General features: G+C 51.6%; 5 protein-coding genes across 5 annotated transcripts; 4 read left to right on the top strand and 1 right to left on the bottom strand.

Annotated features, from left to right (window-relative positions):
* Positions 1-116: 116 nt before the first annotated feature.
* Positions 117-5,571, top strand: N7518_006100 (DNA-directed RNA polymerase II core subunit RPO21; the record flags this gene model as incomplete). Its single annotated transcript, XM_057187027.1, has 4 exons — positions 117-245; positions 348-504; positions 576-646; positions 709-5,571. The coding sequence occupies 4 exons, from the start codon at positions 117-119 to the stop codon at positions 5,569-5,571; spliced, it is 5,220 nt and encodes a 1,739-aa protein (XP_057038730.1).
* An 877-nt stretch (positions 5,572-6,448) lies between these two features.
* N7518_006099 (ubiquitin ligase complex subunit HRD3) lies at positions 6,449-9,139 on the top strand (the record flags this gene model as incomplete). The annotated part of the gene is made up of 4 exons (XM_057187026.1): positions 6,449-6,485; positions 6,540-6,671; positions 6,739-8,667; positions 8,739-9,139. 4 exons carry the CDS (start codon positions 6,449-6,451, stop codon positions 9,137-9,139), a joined length of 2,499 nt encoding a protein of 832 aa, XP_057038729.1.
* Positions 9,140-9,313: 174 nt separating this feature from the next.
* On the top strand, positions 9,314-10,145 carry N7518_006098 (putative DNA repair protein Dds20/Mei5; the record flags this gene model as incomplete). Its single annotated transcript, XM_057187025.1, has 2 exons — positions 9,314-9,991; positions 10,053-10,145. 2 exons carry the CDS (start codon positions 9,314-9,316, stop codon positions 10,143-10,145), a joined length of 771 nt encoding a protein of 256 aa, XP_057038728.1.
* A 270-nt stretch (positions 10,146-10,415) lies between these two features.
* On the top strand, positions 10,416-12,428 carry N7518_006097 (Zn(II)2Cys6 transcription factor; the record flags this gene model as incomplete). Its single annotated transcript, XM_057187024.1, has 3 exons — positions 10,416-11,489; positions 11,543-11,953; positions 12,033-12,428. Coding segments are annotated over 3 exons (1,881 nt in total), but the record flags the coding sequence as incomplete, so codon positions are not given.
* An 85-nt stretch (positions 12,429-12,513) lies between these two features.
* N7518_006096 (amidase family protein) lies at positions 12,514-14,550 on the bottom strand (the record flags this gene model as incomplete). Its single annotated transcript, XM_057187023.1, has 1 exon — positions 12,514-14,550. The coding sequence occupies one exon, from the start codon at positions 14,548-14,550 to the stop codon at positions 12,514-12,516; it is 2,037 nt and encodes a 678-aa protein (XP_057038726.1).
* Positions 14,551-14,708: the final 158 nt, after the last annotated feature.

The raw sequence follows: 14,708 nt of genomic DNA, 5'->3' as shown, positions 1-14,708 counted from the left end.
TTGCGACATTTACGAGCCGGCCTTCGTCGCTGATACCGGTTTTACGACACGCCTACGTGACTGGTTCATCTCCGCCTTTTTTCATCCACTTTTTCTGTCACCGCAACTTCGCCATCATGTCGAACGTGTTTTTCCCTTATTCCAAGGCGCCTTTGCGCACCATCAAGGAAATTCAGTTTGGTCTCTTTGCTCCCGAAGAGATCAAGCGCATGAGTGTGTGTCACATTGAATATCCCGAAACACTGGTGAGTGACTCCTACCTTTTTCTTGCCGGCGACTGCATTGTTTTCCGACGAGACTTTCCCTTTCCTATGCGCCATGGTGACTTGATTGCTAAGTATTCATAGGATGATCAACGTCTACGTCCTCGGACCAAGGGCATCAATGACCCTCGCCTGGGTACAATCGACCGTCAATACAACTGCGAGACTTGCGAAGAGGGACCGAAAGAATGCCCTGGGCACTTCGGCCACATTGAGCTCGCATCCCCGGTGTTCCATATCGGTGCGTAACAGATTTCTCAGTTTCCTCCTTTTCGTCTTTTCAGCCCATACTAACTCTTGACACCCCTATAGGTTTTTTGACGAAAATCAAGAAGCTGTTGGAGACAGTTTGCCACAACTGTGGAAAGATCAAGGCCAACACGGTTAGTCATCCCTATTGGGATGGCAAATCTTGACTGGTTCACTTCGCTAACATGGATACCAGGCCGATTCAAAGTTTACAGAAGCCCTCCGTTTCCGTGATCCCAAGCGACGCTTTGATTCTATCTGGCGACTCTCCAAGGATGTCCTGGTATGTGAAGCGGACGCGCCTGCTGATGATGACGAATTTTCGAAGGACCCCCAAAAGGGCCGCTCCCACGGTGGCTGCGGTAACGCCCAGCCCACAGTTCGGAAGGAAGGAATCTGTTTGGTTGGAACATGGAAGCCTAGCAAGGCTATGATGGAGGATGAGATGGCTCAACCGGAGAAGAAAGTCATTACGCCTACCATGGCATTGAACATCTTCCGAAATATCTCCGTGGAAGACGTCCGCATCATGGGCCTCAGCAATGACTACGCTCGTCCCGAGTGGATGATCCTTACTGTCTTGCCCGTTCCTCCCCCGACCGTCCGCCCTAGCGTTGTGATGGGAACCACAAGTGGCGCTCGCGGTGAGGATGATCTGACTTACAAGCTCGCGGAAATCGTTCGTGCAAACCAAAACGTTCAACGCTGTGAGCAGGAGGGAGCACCCGAGCATGTCATTCGTGAATTCGAATCTCTCCTTCAGTACCACATCGCCACTTACATGGATAATGACATTGCCGGCCAGCCCACGGCGATGCAGAAGGGAAACCGTCCGGTGAAGGCTCTTCGCAGTCGTTTGAAGGGTAAAGAGGGTCGTTTGCGTCAGAATTTGATGGGAAAGCGTGTCGACTTCTCCGCGCGTACCGTCATCACAGGTGACCCCAACTTGAGACTGGATGAAGTCGGTGTCCCATACTCGACTGCTCGTATTCTCACCTACCCAGAAGTTGTCACCCCCTACAATATTGAAAAGCTCCAGAGATTGGTTGCAAATGGACCCAACGTGCACCCTGGTGCCCGATATATTGTTCGCGACAACGGTGAGCGCATTGATCTTCGTCACGCTAAGCGTGCGGGTGCCCAGCAACTGCTGTATGGCTGGAAGGTCGAGCGCCATCTTGACAATGGCGATTACATTCTGTTCAACCGTCAGCCGTCTTTGCACAAGGAATCCATGATGGGTCACCGCGTCCGCGTTATGCCCTTCTCCACATTCCGAATGAACCTGTCCGTTACCAGTCCCTACAACGCTGATTTCGATGGTGATGAGATGAATTTGCACGTCCCCCAGGGCGAAGAGGCGCGCGCTGAGCTCGCCGAACTCGCTTTGGTCCCGAAGAATATTGTTTCCCCGCAACGTAACGGTCCTCTGATGGGTATTGTCCAGGATACCCTCTGCGGTATTTACAAGATCTGCCGTCGTGACACCTTCCTCACCAAGGAACAAGTTATGAACCTCATGCTGTGGGTCCCTGACTGGGATGGTGCGATTCCACCTCCGGCAATCATCAAGCCCCGTCCTCGCTGGACTGGAAAGCAGATCATCAGCATGGCTTTCCCCTCCGGTCTCAACCTTCTGCGTGTTGACAAAGACGGCTCGCCTTTAGTTGAGAAGTTCAGCCCTCTCAATGATGGAGGTCTCTTGATTCACGGTGGACAGCTGATGTATGGTATGCTTTCGAAGAAGACGGTCGGTGCCAGTGGTGGTGGTGTCATTCACACCATTTTCAACGAGTACGGTCCTGACACTTGTGTGAAATTCTTCACTGGCGCCCAAACCATCGTTGGTTACTGGTTGCTGCACCACGGTTTCAGTATCGGTATCGGTGACACCATTCCCGATCAAAATACCATCAAAAAGATCGAGGAGGCCGTCCGAAACAGGAAACAGGAAGTCGAGGAGATTACGGCTAGTGCCACCGAGAACACTTTGGAGGCCCTTCCTGGTATGAATGTGCGTGAGACATTCGAGAGCAAGGTTTCTCGTGCTCTGAACAATGCTCGTGACGAAGCCGGTGATGCCACCGAAAGGAGTCTCAAGGATCTGAACAACGCTATTCAAATGGCGCGGTCTGGTTCTAAGGGTTCGGCAATTAATATTTCCCAGATGACTGCCCTTGTCGGACAGCAGTCCGTGGAAGGCAAGCGTATTCCGTTCGGCTTCAAGTATCGTACACTTCCTCACTTCACCAAGGACGATTACTCTCCCGAGTCCCGTGGATTCGTCGAGAACTCATACCTCCGTGGCTTGACTCCTACCGAGTTCTTCTTCCACGCCATGGCTGGTCGTGAAGGTCTGATCGATACTGCTGTCAAGACTGCCGAAACCGGTTACATCCAGCGTAAGCTGGTCAAGGCTCTTGAGGAAGTCATGGTCAAATATGATGGCACTGTGCGAAACTCCCTCGGAGATATCATCCAGTTCATCTACGGAGAGGATGGTCTCGACGGTTCCCACATCGAGAACCAGCGTGTGGATCACATCAAGTGTTCCGACGCGAAGCTCAGGGAGCGATTCCGTGTTGATGTTATGGATCCCGAGCGAACCCTCGGCCCAGAGATCTTAGAGCAAGCCAACGAAATTGCCGGCGATATCGAGGTACAGAAATACTTCGACGAAGAATGGGAGGCCATTCTGAAAGACCGTGAATTCCTGCGGTCTGTGGTCAAGGAGGACGAGGAGATGATGCAGCTTCCTATTAATATCCAGCGTATCCTGGAAATGGCCCGAACTACTTTCCGTATTCGCGAGGGCACAATCAGTGATTTGCACCCCGCTGAGGTTATTCCCCAAGTTCAGCAGCTCCTGGAACGCTTGGTGGTCGTTCGTGGTCACGATCCCATTTCACAGGAGGCTCAGGTCAATGCGACCTTGCTGTTCAAGGCGCAACTCCGCAGTCGTCTCGCTTTCCGCCGACTTGTCACAGACTATTCGCTTAACAAGCTAGCATTCCAACACGTACTGGGTGCCATTGAAAGTCGTTTCCTTCGTGCGGCAGCCAACCCTGGTGAAATGGTCGGCGTTCTTGCCGCTCAGTCTATCGGTGAGCCTGCGACGCAAATGACACTGAACACTTTCCACTTTGCTGGTGTGTCATCTAAGAACGTCACGCTTGGTGTTCCCCGTCTGAAGGAAATTCTCAACGTTGCCACAAACATCAAGACGCCATCTATGACTGTGTACCAAGAGGGTATGAAGACCCACGATAAGGAGGGCGCCAAACTCCTTCGAAGTCTCGTGGAGCATACTAGTCTGCGGTCCGTGACCGAGTCGACGGAGATTTACTATGATCCCGATATTCAGTCCACTGTCATTGAGAACGATAGGGATATGGTGGAGTCGTACTTCATCATTCCCGAAGACAATGCCGACGACGCATCCCAGCAGTCGAGGTGGTTGCTCCGTATTGTTCTCAGTCGTCGCTCTCTTCTTGACAAGGGTCTCACGGTGCAGGACGTTGCTACCAGAATCAAGCAGGCTTATCCTCGTGATATTGCTGTCATCTTCAGTGATAACAACGCAGACGAGCAGGTTATTCGTATCCGTCAAGTCCAAGACTACAAGGAGGACGATGATGAAGACGTTGAGTACGACGTCACCTTGAAGAAGCTTGAGCAGCACCTGCTGGACACTTTGACCCTTCGTGGTGTTCCCGGCGTTGACCGTGCTTTCATCAATGAGAAGAGCAAGGTCAGAGTCATCGAAGACGGTTCACTCCACACCAGCAAGTCCGATCCTCTCTGCAAGGAATGGGTTCTGGAAACCAGTGGATCGTCTTTGGCTGCTGTCCTTTCGATTCCGGGCGTTGACGCCTCCCGCACCTACTCTAACCAGTTTATTGAGATTTTCGAGGTCTTCGGTATTGAGGCTGCCCGTACAGCTGTGCTTCGCGAATTGACCCTGGTGCTTGCCTTTGACGGTTCTTACGTTAATCACCGTCACTTGGCTCTGCTGGTCGATGTCATGACTGTTCGTGGTTATCTGACTCCCGTTACCCGTCATGGTATCAACCGTGCCGACAATGGTGCCCTCATGCGTTGTTCGTTCGAAGAGACAGTTGAGATTCTGCTCGAGGCTGCTGCTTTCGGAGAGCTCGACGATTGCCGCGGTGTGTCTGAGAACTTGATCCTTGGACAGATGGCCCCTGCCGGAACGGGTGAGTTCGACGTCTACCTGGACCAGAACTTGCTCAACACCGTCGTGTCCAACAATGCACGCTACGGTCTGATGGGTGCGGTCGGCGCGAAGGATGCCATCATTTCCGACGGTGCTGCCACTCAGTACGACACTGGTTCTCCTATGGCCAGCTCCCCGTACATGGCCGGTAGCGACCCCGATCCGGCGTTCTCGCCTATGCACCAAATTGGCCAGGAGCCTACTGGAGGTCTCACCGAGTACCAGGCTAGCTCCAGTACCTTCAGTGCGTTCAGTCCTGGGCCTCGCAGCCCGAGCAGCTACTCGCCAACAAGTCCCTTCAATACTAGCCCGACGTCTCCTATGTACTCTCCGTCTTCGAGCTACTCGCCGACGTCTCCTGGCATCTCCATGACAAGCCCGCGGATGATGATGACCTCTCCTGGGTTCTCGTCTTCCAGCCCAACGTTCCAACCCACGTCTCCGATCTACTCGCCGACCTCGCCTGCATACGGCCAAGCGTCACCCACCTCTCCTTCATACTCTCCAACCTCGCCTGGGTTCTCGCCGACGTCGCCTAACTACAGTCCGACTTCCCCCAGCTTTAGTCCGGCCTCCCCGGCGTTCAGTCCGACTTCGCCGAGCTACAGTCCTACCAGTCCCGCGATTGGTGGTGCTCGGCACCTGTCTCCAACGTCCCCCACCTCTCCCAAGTACACTCCAACCTCGCCTGGTTGGTCTCCTACGAGCCCCCAGTCATACTCGCCGACTTCTCCCAATTTCTCTGGTTCTCCGACGTCACCTACCTCTCCGGCGTACAGCCCGACATCCCCGGCGTACAGCCCAACGTCGCCGCGTCAGTGAATATGGTACGAAGATGGCTTGCCTGTCTCAGGCTCGTGTTCCACATCTGTACCATCATCAACTTGAACCTCAACCATTAAACAAAAAAGATCTTTTCGCGCTACACATCTCGGAAATGATTTGATAATTTTTTTTCACGATATCGGGGATTGTCTCCCATTCATTGTACCTCTTTAGTCTTTTTTTTAACCAATTAACCAACAACACGTGCCAGTTTGGTTTCAGCCGCCATCGTTCTGAGATTGCTTTGTTTTCCCGGCGCACTATTCCCCCATCGCGAATGCGAAGACCGCACAAACTTCGATCAGAATCGAGGACACTGTCCATGGATGCTGTGAGATAGGGGTGCGGACTTTGATTGCCATTGGGGAATTGCCCGACTCCTTTTTATTGCATGGAAAGCGCACCGGGGATGTATTTTGACTTCTCTTCGTTTGTACACACCCTCCAGAGGGACGAGTAGATTCCAACAATGCTTATGAAATTTCCAGTCTTTTCCCTATAATTCGTATGCAGTGAGAACAAGATGTCTCTACTTTGGCAGCTTATAGATTCTCACCGCTTTTATAGATAGTCTAAAGTCTAGGCTAAGAAAAGCTACATACGAATTGGAGAACATGTTAAATGAGATAGACAAGCAGAATCTCGGAACATATAACACCTTCCATATAGAAAATATGTATGCACGTAGAAAGCTACACAGGTACGATGTAGTGATTGGCCCTCGGCAAAATGAAGCTCCGTCAAGCCAAGTGGCCCGTACTCTGCAACTACATCATATCACGATCCCCAGCTCTGTCGCTTTTGTGATTCTCATTGCTCTGAGAGTCGCAATGTGCTTCACACTCCAACACTACATCAGTATTTTGCAGGCATTATGAGGACGCCGCTCTCACACTTTCTCTCGGCCCTGCGTAAGATTTGCCCGCACCTGTAGGCCCGCATCGGAAACTGACACCTCTTTTCAGTGCTATTGCAGACATGCGCAGCTGGGCCTGGTCAGCCGCTCACTGACCAAACAGCGTCCGCGGCAACGGGCCGCGATGCAGACCACGAATTTACGTTCCTGGCAGGGGAAGCAGAACCCCGACCTATGACTCGTGAGTAGAGACGGCTTGTGCCTTATCGCCTGACGCTTGATACTGATTGCCTTCATCATGATAATAGAACGAGTCGAGAATGCCTGGAATACCCTTCGCACAATAAAGAATCCAGTCCTTCAATCCGACAAGTCGAGAGGATTACTAGGGACGGTCACATACTATGGCCGTCAAACGGTCCGACTGCTATTCTTGAACCGCCCTTCGACTGAAAAACCCGAGCAGAAACTGAACAAACATCTGACGGGAGCAGTGGAGGAGCTAAGAACAGCTGCAGACGAAGACCGAGACCCGGATGCGATATTCTTGTTAGCAGAGATGAACTTCTATGGCAACTTCTCCCATCCCCGCGATTTCAAAGAGGCCTTCCGCTGGTACCACGAACTGGCATGGTTGGACGGAAACAACACAGCGCAGAACATGGTCGGGTTCATGTATGCGACGGGCATCGGCGGTGCGGTCGAACCCGACCAGGCAAAGGCCCTGATGTACCACGAGTTTGCAGCGGAAACAGGGAACATCCGCTCGGAGATGACACTTGCGTACCGCTACCACACTGGTATCGGAACGCCGAAGGATTGTGACCATGCGATCCATTACTACAAGAAGGTTGCGGACAAGGCGGTCGAGTACTACCGCTCAGGCCCTCCGGGTGGTAGGTCTATGGTTCGAGAATCTTATCGTTGGGCAGATGAAGAAGGTGGCGTCTACGGTCCAGGAGCCAGTGTGTCGAGCTCGGGTCAAAATGCGCGGGACGCTGCCAATGCCTCTCCTGAGGCCAGCGTGGAAGATATACTAGAATACTTGGATCTCATGTCCCGGAAGGGTGAACTGAAGGCTACATACACCCTCGGTAAGATGAACTTCGAGGGCGCCCGGGGCTTGCCGCGGAATTTCCGACTGGCTATGAAGCATTTCAAGGTTGTTACCAAGAAATATTGGAACAAGGATGGGTCCGTCAACTCAAACCCCCCTGCAGGGCTTGATAAACTGGCATCCAAGGCCGCAGGACATATTGGCCTGATGTACCTTCGCGGAGAGGGTGTTAAGCAACACTTCCCGACTGCCCTCACATGGTTCCGGAGGGGTATTACGAACGGGGACCCGATGTGCCAGCATTGGATGGGTCTGATGTATCTCAAGGGCTATGGTGTTCCGCAGGATGCCTTCAAGGCATCTCACTACTTCAAAGCAGCGGCAGAGCAGGATTCCCCTGCGTCAGAATCACGATTAGGCGCTCTGTTCTTGGATCAAGGAGATGTGGCAACCGCAACACGTTACTTCGAGCTTGCCGCCCGCTGGGGCTGGATGGAGGCGTACTATTATCTAGCTGAGATGGCCAACTTCGGTATTGGCAGACAGCGTCACTGTGGTGTGGCCGCTGCCTACTATAAAATGGTTGCCGAAAAAGCAGAGATCGTCCACTCAGCTTTCGTGGAGGCAAACGCTGCTTACGAAACCGGTGATAAGGAGGGCGCTCTCATTCCGTCAATGATGGCAGCCGAGCAAGGCTATGAGAACGCACAGGCAAATGTGGCTTATCTGCTTGATGAGCATCGCTCCGTACTCTCACTAAATTCCATCCTTCCATGGGCTGAGAAGGCTCGATCCTCCTTGATGCGCAATGCGCGACTGGCCTTGATTTATTGGACCCGCTCTTCGAAGCAAGCCAACATCGACTCTTTGGTCAAGATGGGTGACTACTACCTGTCTGGTACTGGTACACCTATCGATGCCGACAAGGCCTCGACCTGTTACCACAATGCTGCTGAAGCCCACCACAGTGCCCAGGGCTACTGGAATTTGGGATGGATGCATGAGAATGGCGTGGCAGTAGATCAGGATTTCCACATGGCCAAGCGGTATTATGATTTGGCTCTTGACCTCAGCCCCGAAGCGTATCTGCCAGTGAAGCTCAGCTTGATCAAACTCCGGGCTCGAGGATACTGGAATCGCATCACTAACGGAGACATTAACCCCATCCATGAGGAGGAAGGTAAGCTGCTCCTTCGCTATTACCCCGTGAAATTAATCGCGTTCTATTTTTTTACTTACGTTTATCACTAGACTCGAAGCCCCGTCGTACCTTCAAGGAATGGGTCAAGGCTTTCATCGAGAACGACGAGGAGGGCTATTACGAAGACCTTTATGAACTACAACGGGGAGATGATGATGAATATCGTGGCTTGGAATCCGAAGGCCACGAAGATGGCTACTATGATGACCTGGACCTTGATATCGACGAAGGAATGCTCGAGGGTCTCCTCATTGTCGGACTGGCTGCTGCGCTGTTGGTTTTGGTTTACTACCGTCAGCAGCAGCAGCGCAACCGACAGAACCAGAACGCCAATGCTAACGCTAATGCCAATGCCCCGAATGGAGATGGGAATGCCAACGACCGTGGATTATTCCCTCAGCCTGGTGAACCTGACTTTGGGCAATGGGTAGCAGGAGGAGTTGGTCATTGAGGAGTTCTAGAATATATGCATTTCAGCGTGACCTTTTTGTAGATAAATAGTCTGTTTGCTTATCGATAAGAATATCGCATCTCCGCATTTCACTCGGCTTCTCCAACTTTTCTATGTTTCTTTCTCCTCGTTAAACACATCGAAATTCCGAGGTCTGTATCCAATTGATGCATCATGGACAAGCCGTCTATTAAACGTCGTCGCATCGACGCAGCTACTGCTCTCTCAAAGCCGTTCAAGTCCCCGCTACGCAGACCTGCACCAACAAAGATAGACGACATGCCATCGAAGCCTGTCGCACTCGAGGACACGCAAATTCTGGCGACTCCTACCCTCACTGTAGAGTCCAACTCAACATCAAATCCACCAGATCCAGCAACAACTCCAGTACCTCCTAAGCGCAAGCGCGTGGTACGAATCTCTTCCTCATTCCCTTTACAATCATTCCAAAGCACCGGCCCAGAGATTCTAGAACTGCAAAAGCAGCACCGCGAGATCCAGTCAAAGGTCGATGCACTCATCACCAAACTTGAAGCAGCAAATCAGGCCCACAACCTCGAGACGAATCCCAGATACATCGAGATTCCAACTCTCATCACCAAATGGCGGCTCGCCAGCCAGGACGCAGCCGATGAGGTATTTGTCGGTGCCAAGGAAAGGTTTGATGGGATGGGAGGGATGGCGGCTTGGAAAGAGCGGTCGAAGCGTGATACGACTCGGTGGGAGGAGTTTGATGGGGAGAATCGTGAGCGGGAGCACGTCGATGAGGACGAGGGAGACGCTGATAACTACGGGGCTGAGGATTCTTCTGGCCGGCCACCGAAGAATGATGAGGAGGAGAGCCAGGATCAAGTACGTATTGTGATATTACTGTGATTTTGGGTGGAATCTGTGCGCTGACATTGTTACCCAGGAGTTCACAATGGAGTTCATGCTCAAGAGTCTGCATGTTGAGCCTAAGTTGATCGGATATGATACCAAGGCTCAAAGATGGATCAAAACCTGATTGTCGCTGTCGACTGACAGTAAGGGAGGGTATGGGACGAATATGAATGTTATCCATGGACTTTATTTCCAGTTGACCTGACTTGACAGATCTCTTACAATGTTATACTTAACACAAGCAGGATATATAATCAACCAAACATTTCTTATCATCGCCTAGACCTTCCTTCTGCAGCCACTTATTAAAGGACTGATATCGCACCGGCGCGGATCCGTTATCGCGAGTCCCCGCATTTCCTCTCACTCCCTGTATGTGCCCAACAATTGCTGCATGTCGCGCCCTCTCAAGCACAGAGAAATAGCATGCGATCGCTGTTTCCGTCACAAGCGGAAATGTGATCATGCAAAACCTTCATGTGGCGAATGCCGTCGCAAGGGTGCTGAATGCTTGCCGGCTCGGTCTCGGAAGATGGGAGATAACATCACAATCCCGCTGGAATACTTGAAACAACTCGAGCAACGGGTCGCAGAGCTGGATCATGAGTCCAGTGTTACAGAGACAACGGTGGAAGCATGTGATGCTGGAGTCCAGACGGATTTTGAAGACCCAGAACACAAGCGCAATAATACAGGCAATGACTCAGACTACCTGATGGCCGAGCAGAATAGTAGCGGGGAGAATGACGGCTCTTTCATGCTTCTGCCAGACTTGCAACACAGCAGCGAAAGATCACCGCGAAAATATCCATCATCTTTCTCGCCTGACGCGTTCTCTTTATTCCCGGAGACGACATTCGACGTCCCCTGGATTGACCTGGCACCCTCGTATCCTTTGACTGATGACGATGCCCCTTGGCTCAAAGAGCTCTATACAAATGTGTTTTTCTCCGTGACTCACCGCGAATGGCCCTTCTTGAACGAAACAGCTTGGAAATCATGGCATGCCGAGGCTGTCCTGGAAGGGCAGGATGAATGGAAAGCCTTCTTTCTGCAGATGGTGTATGCTATTGGTGCATCCCTTTGCAATGTTTTACAACGAGACCCTTCGCACTCCGTTCAGTCAAAGGAGTATCATACCTCGGCTATGAGATATTACCCATATGTTGTCGGGCATTCGTCTATGGTCTTGCAAATCCAAGCTTCACTGTTCATGATACTCTATGCTATGCATTCTCCTTCTTCCGAGGACATCATGACGAGCGTCTCTTCCGTGCTACCTTTCTGTACAGCTGCCATGACAGAGATCCGGAAGCACGTATCGATATGCCGCGACAATGGGTCCATGACCGAATTTAGCGAGGTTTTGTCTGAGAACATGTTCATTACTTGCTACATGCTCAATGAAGTCATTGTTTCAGGGTGGGACCGACCAGTGTCGGCTGCCTACAGGGTTGTTGACGATGACGTGAGTTATTCCCAACTTTCTAAGCTTTTCACAGTCACTAATTCTTCACTTAGATGTGCACTCTGGGAGATACCCTCCAACCAACCCTAAGCACAAACCCCGCTATAAGACACTTGTTCCGACTACGCAAGATCCAAGCCAGCATCAGAAGAACGCGGGAGAACCGACCCCGAAATCCCCTCGCCAGATATGGTAAAGGTTATACCTCTTCATTCAAGTCCGCTCTCGATAGATGGCGACAAGAGATTCCACACTACGAATTAGACAGTGACCAACACGGCTATCTCCATCCCATATGGATGCGAAAGCTGTATGTTTACAGTCTCTTGATCCTGATAGAAGAGAAAGGCGATCTCATCGAGATGGACGGAATAGAGGAAATTCTCGCGACGATAGCGGAGGTCTGTCTCAATTTCCGGCTGCTGCAAGAAGAAGGACATGTGATGTGCTTTACCTGGTCTGCAGTATGTGTCGAAATTCTGCTTTTTCTTCCGATCGAGGTACACCCGAAGTGATTTTGACTAACCATCAATTCATCATTAGCTTGTATTCCAATTTCGAGCGGGAATCATGATGCTTTACATTGTCTGGGCGACAACCCCTATCACTGATATTCGGGATCAACAGCGTATCAGAGAGAACAACCAGCAGGCCATTGCTACATGTGCAGTCAATCTAGCTGGCTTTGTCGACCGGTGGAAGGACGCAACGCCGTATATGAAAGTGCTTGAGTTCGTACGACAGAAGATCATGTGGGATGCTGGCACATTTGAAACTAATTCTAGTGCTGCGATACCACTGGAAGTGGCTGAATTGCACTTGGAGCAGTTGAGGAAGAGTTATCTACACCGAGCTGTCTTGGGGATGATTGAAGATATGATATATGGGAGGAGTATACATCAGGACATGTTAGAGGAAGATTATAGAGATGTCGTAAATGTGAGCGCTTTGTAATTTATTTCAGGAGGTCTATATAATGGAGTAATGGAAAGAAGAGTTACATTTCTTGACGACACTAAAGTCTTCATAGTAGGATTAACTTGCCCGTTGTCGAGCCATCCTTTGTATGAGCTGTGATGACTACGATAGTCTGTGTCAAAGCAGGACTCGACCACCTCTTCCAGGGTTGATCACGTTCCGAGGCGGGATAGGAAGCTATGATAAACCATCTATCGCCCTCTATGGCTGGCTTGAACACTTGACCGTTGATACGGCATTCCATAGTCTCCAGTTGAGAGTCCTTGGATACCACTGATCCCTGGATTTGAACCACAACGGTGGAGTCCTGAATCTTCTTCACTTGAGTCTCAACTACCAACTCAACGGTAGATCGAGAAGCCCATGGCCGAGGATATTGACCACCCTTGATGAGATCAGAGTCAAGAGCAGGCACAAGCGGTGGCTTAACACGGCCCTTCATCGCCATCTCAAAAGCAAAGCCATACTTGAGCAGACTGTTATCATCGTATGCCTTTCCAGCGAAGGTAAGGTTCACCGGCATCCCCGTATCTTCCATGAGACCCATAGGAACGGAGATAGTGGGGACACCGAGGTGACGAATAGGCCTGTTCCCGTTCGAGTACTTGACGCCATTACTCCACGCAAACAGCGAAGCCGTCTCATCGCAGTCCGCATCAGCGGCTCCGAGATCGCCATTAGCTGGGAAAACAACAGCGTCAAGCCCAAGCCTGTCCATCCAGTCCTCAAAAGTCTCCTTGCGCGCATTCTCAAGAGCCTGGATTCCCTGCTTAATACCGGGGATCTCAAACACAGACGCCGGCCTCCGGTGCGGGTATTGAACCATCTCGTCCCATCGCAGCGCATTGGTCGCATCGGGTGCACCCTTCAGAGACCCTGGTGCAAGCGGGAAGATAGTCGTTGGATCGACCTTGGAAAGACTATCGAGACCCTTTTGGCCGTTGTTGATCAGGAAGTCATCCCAGATATGTGCGACGAGCTCGCTCCGCTCCAGCGCGGACCATCCTTCTGGTAGTCGTGCGACGGTGACGAGCTGGCCCTTGTCTGCGTTTGATTCGTAGGTTGTCACAATTGGGAAGTCCGTTTCGATTACCTCCGCGCCGCAGGACTCGAGGGCCTTTCTGGCGTTTTTCCATAGCTTGATTATGGAGGGCCGGGTGTTGACTCTGCTGGCTGGGGATAGAGAATAGTTATCGCCTCCGATGTACATTGACGGTACACCGATCCGCTTCCCGCGCAAGGATGTGCCGTCTTGCAATTCTAAAAAGGACTGTGGTCGGAGTGTATCGATCGAAGGGAGGGAGATGAGTTTTTGTTCCTGGTAGAAATCCCCCGTCGGCGCTTTGTCGGACACGGCTAGAACATCTAGGATGTGGAACATATCTGCCATAGTCCTGGTGTGCGGTACTAGGACATCACAAGTCAAGTAGAGTGGCCAGACACCACGGAGAGGAAGAAGGCCTTTCGAAGGCGTGTATGCAACAACGGCATTATTTGACGCCGGCGAGCGACCCGAAGAAACAGTCTCGCTGCCTAGAGAAAAAGCACAAAAGTTGGCCGCCGTCGCGACCGCCGATCCATTCGATGAACCGGATGCATACGCCGCAGCCAGGTATGCTGTATTATACGGGCTTTCAGCGCGCCCATAACACCCACGTTGCATACCACCGTACGCCATGGCGGGCATGTTCGTCCGACCGAGAAGCACGGCGCCGGCCTCGCGGAGGAGTTGGATACAGGCAGCATCTTCGTTGGCAACGAGGGTTTCAAATGCAGGTGAGCCGCTCGCCACGGTCATGCCCTTCACTTTAATGCTGTCTTTTGCGAGGAAGGGGATACCCTCCAACGGTCGCGGCGGCAGACCAGCTGCACGCCAAGCATCGGACGCGGCTGCTTCATCGAGGGCGGCTGGGTTTAGGAGCGGAATGGCAGTAAGCTTTAGATTGCTTGCATCATAGACGCTGATTCGTTGTAGGTATCGTGATACTAAGCCCACACTAGAGAGCAATCCTGAAGAAAGTGCGGATTGGAGCTCCGAGATACTGGCGTCCAGGAGCGATAAGTCTTGGGATTGGTGAGCCATGCCGAGGAGTGCTTTGAAAGTTTGAAATGCGAGTGATATGCCTTCGAGTGATCTAGACAGGACGAAGTATATGACCCCGTACAGCGGAGAATAGTCCGCTTACCCCACACTTTATATGCGGACTATTGGCCGCTCATCTTCCTATCTCCAACGATCGA

This window comes from Penicillium psychrosexuale (genome assembly GCF_028828465.1).
Source record: "Penicillium psychrosexuale strain IBT 29551 chromosome Unknown utg000004l, whole genome shotgun sequence".
Lineage (NCBI taxonomy): Eukaryota > Fungi > Ascomycota > Eurotiomycetes > Eurotiales > Aspergillaceae > Penicillium > Penicillium psychrosexuale.
This window is presented reverse-complemented; position numbering and strand designations above follow the sequence as displayed.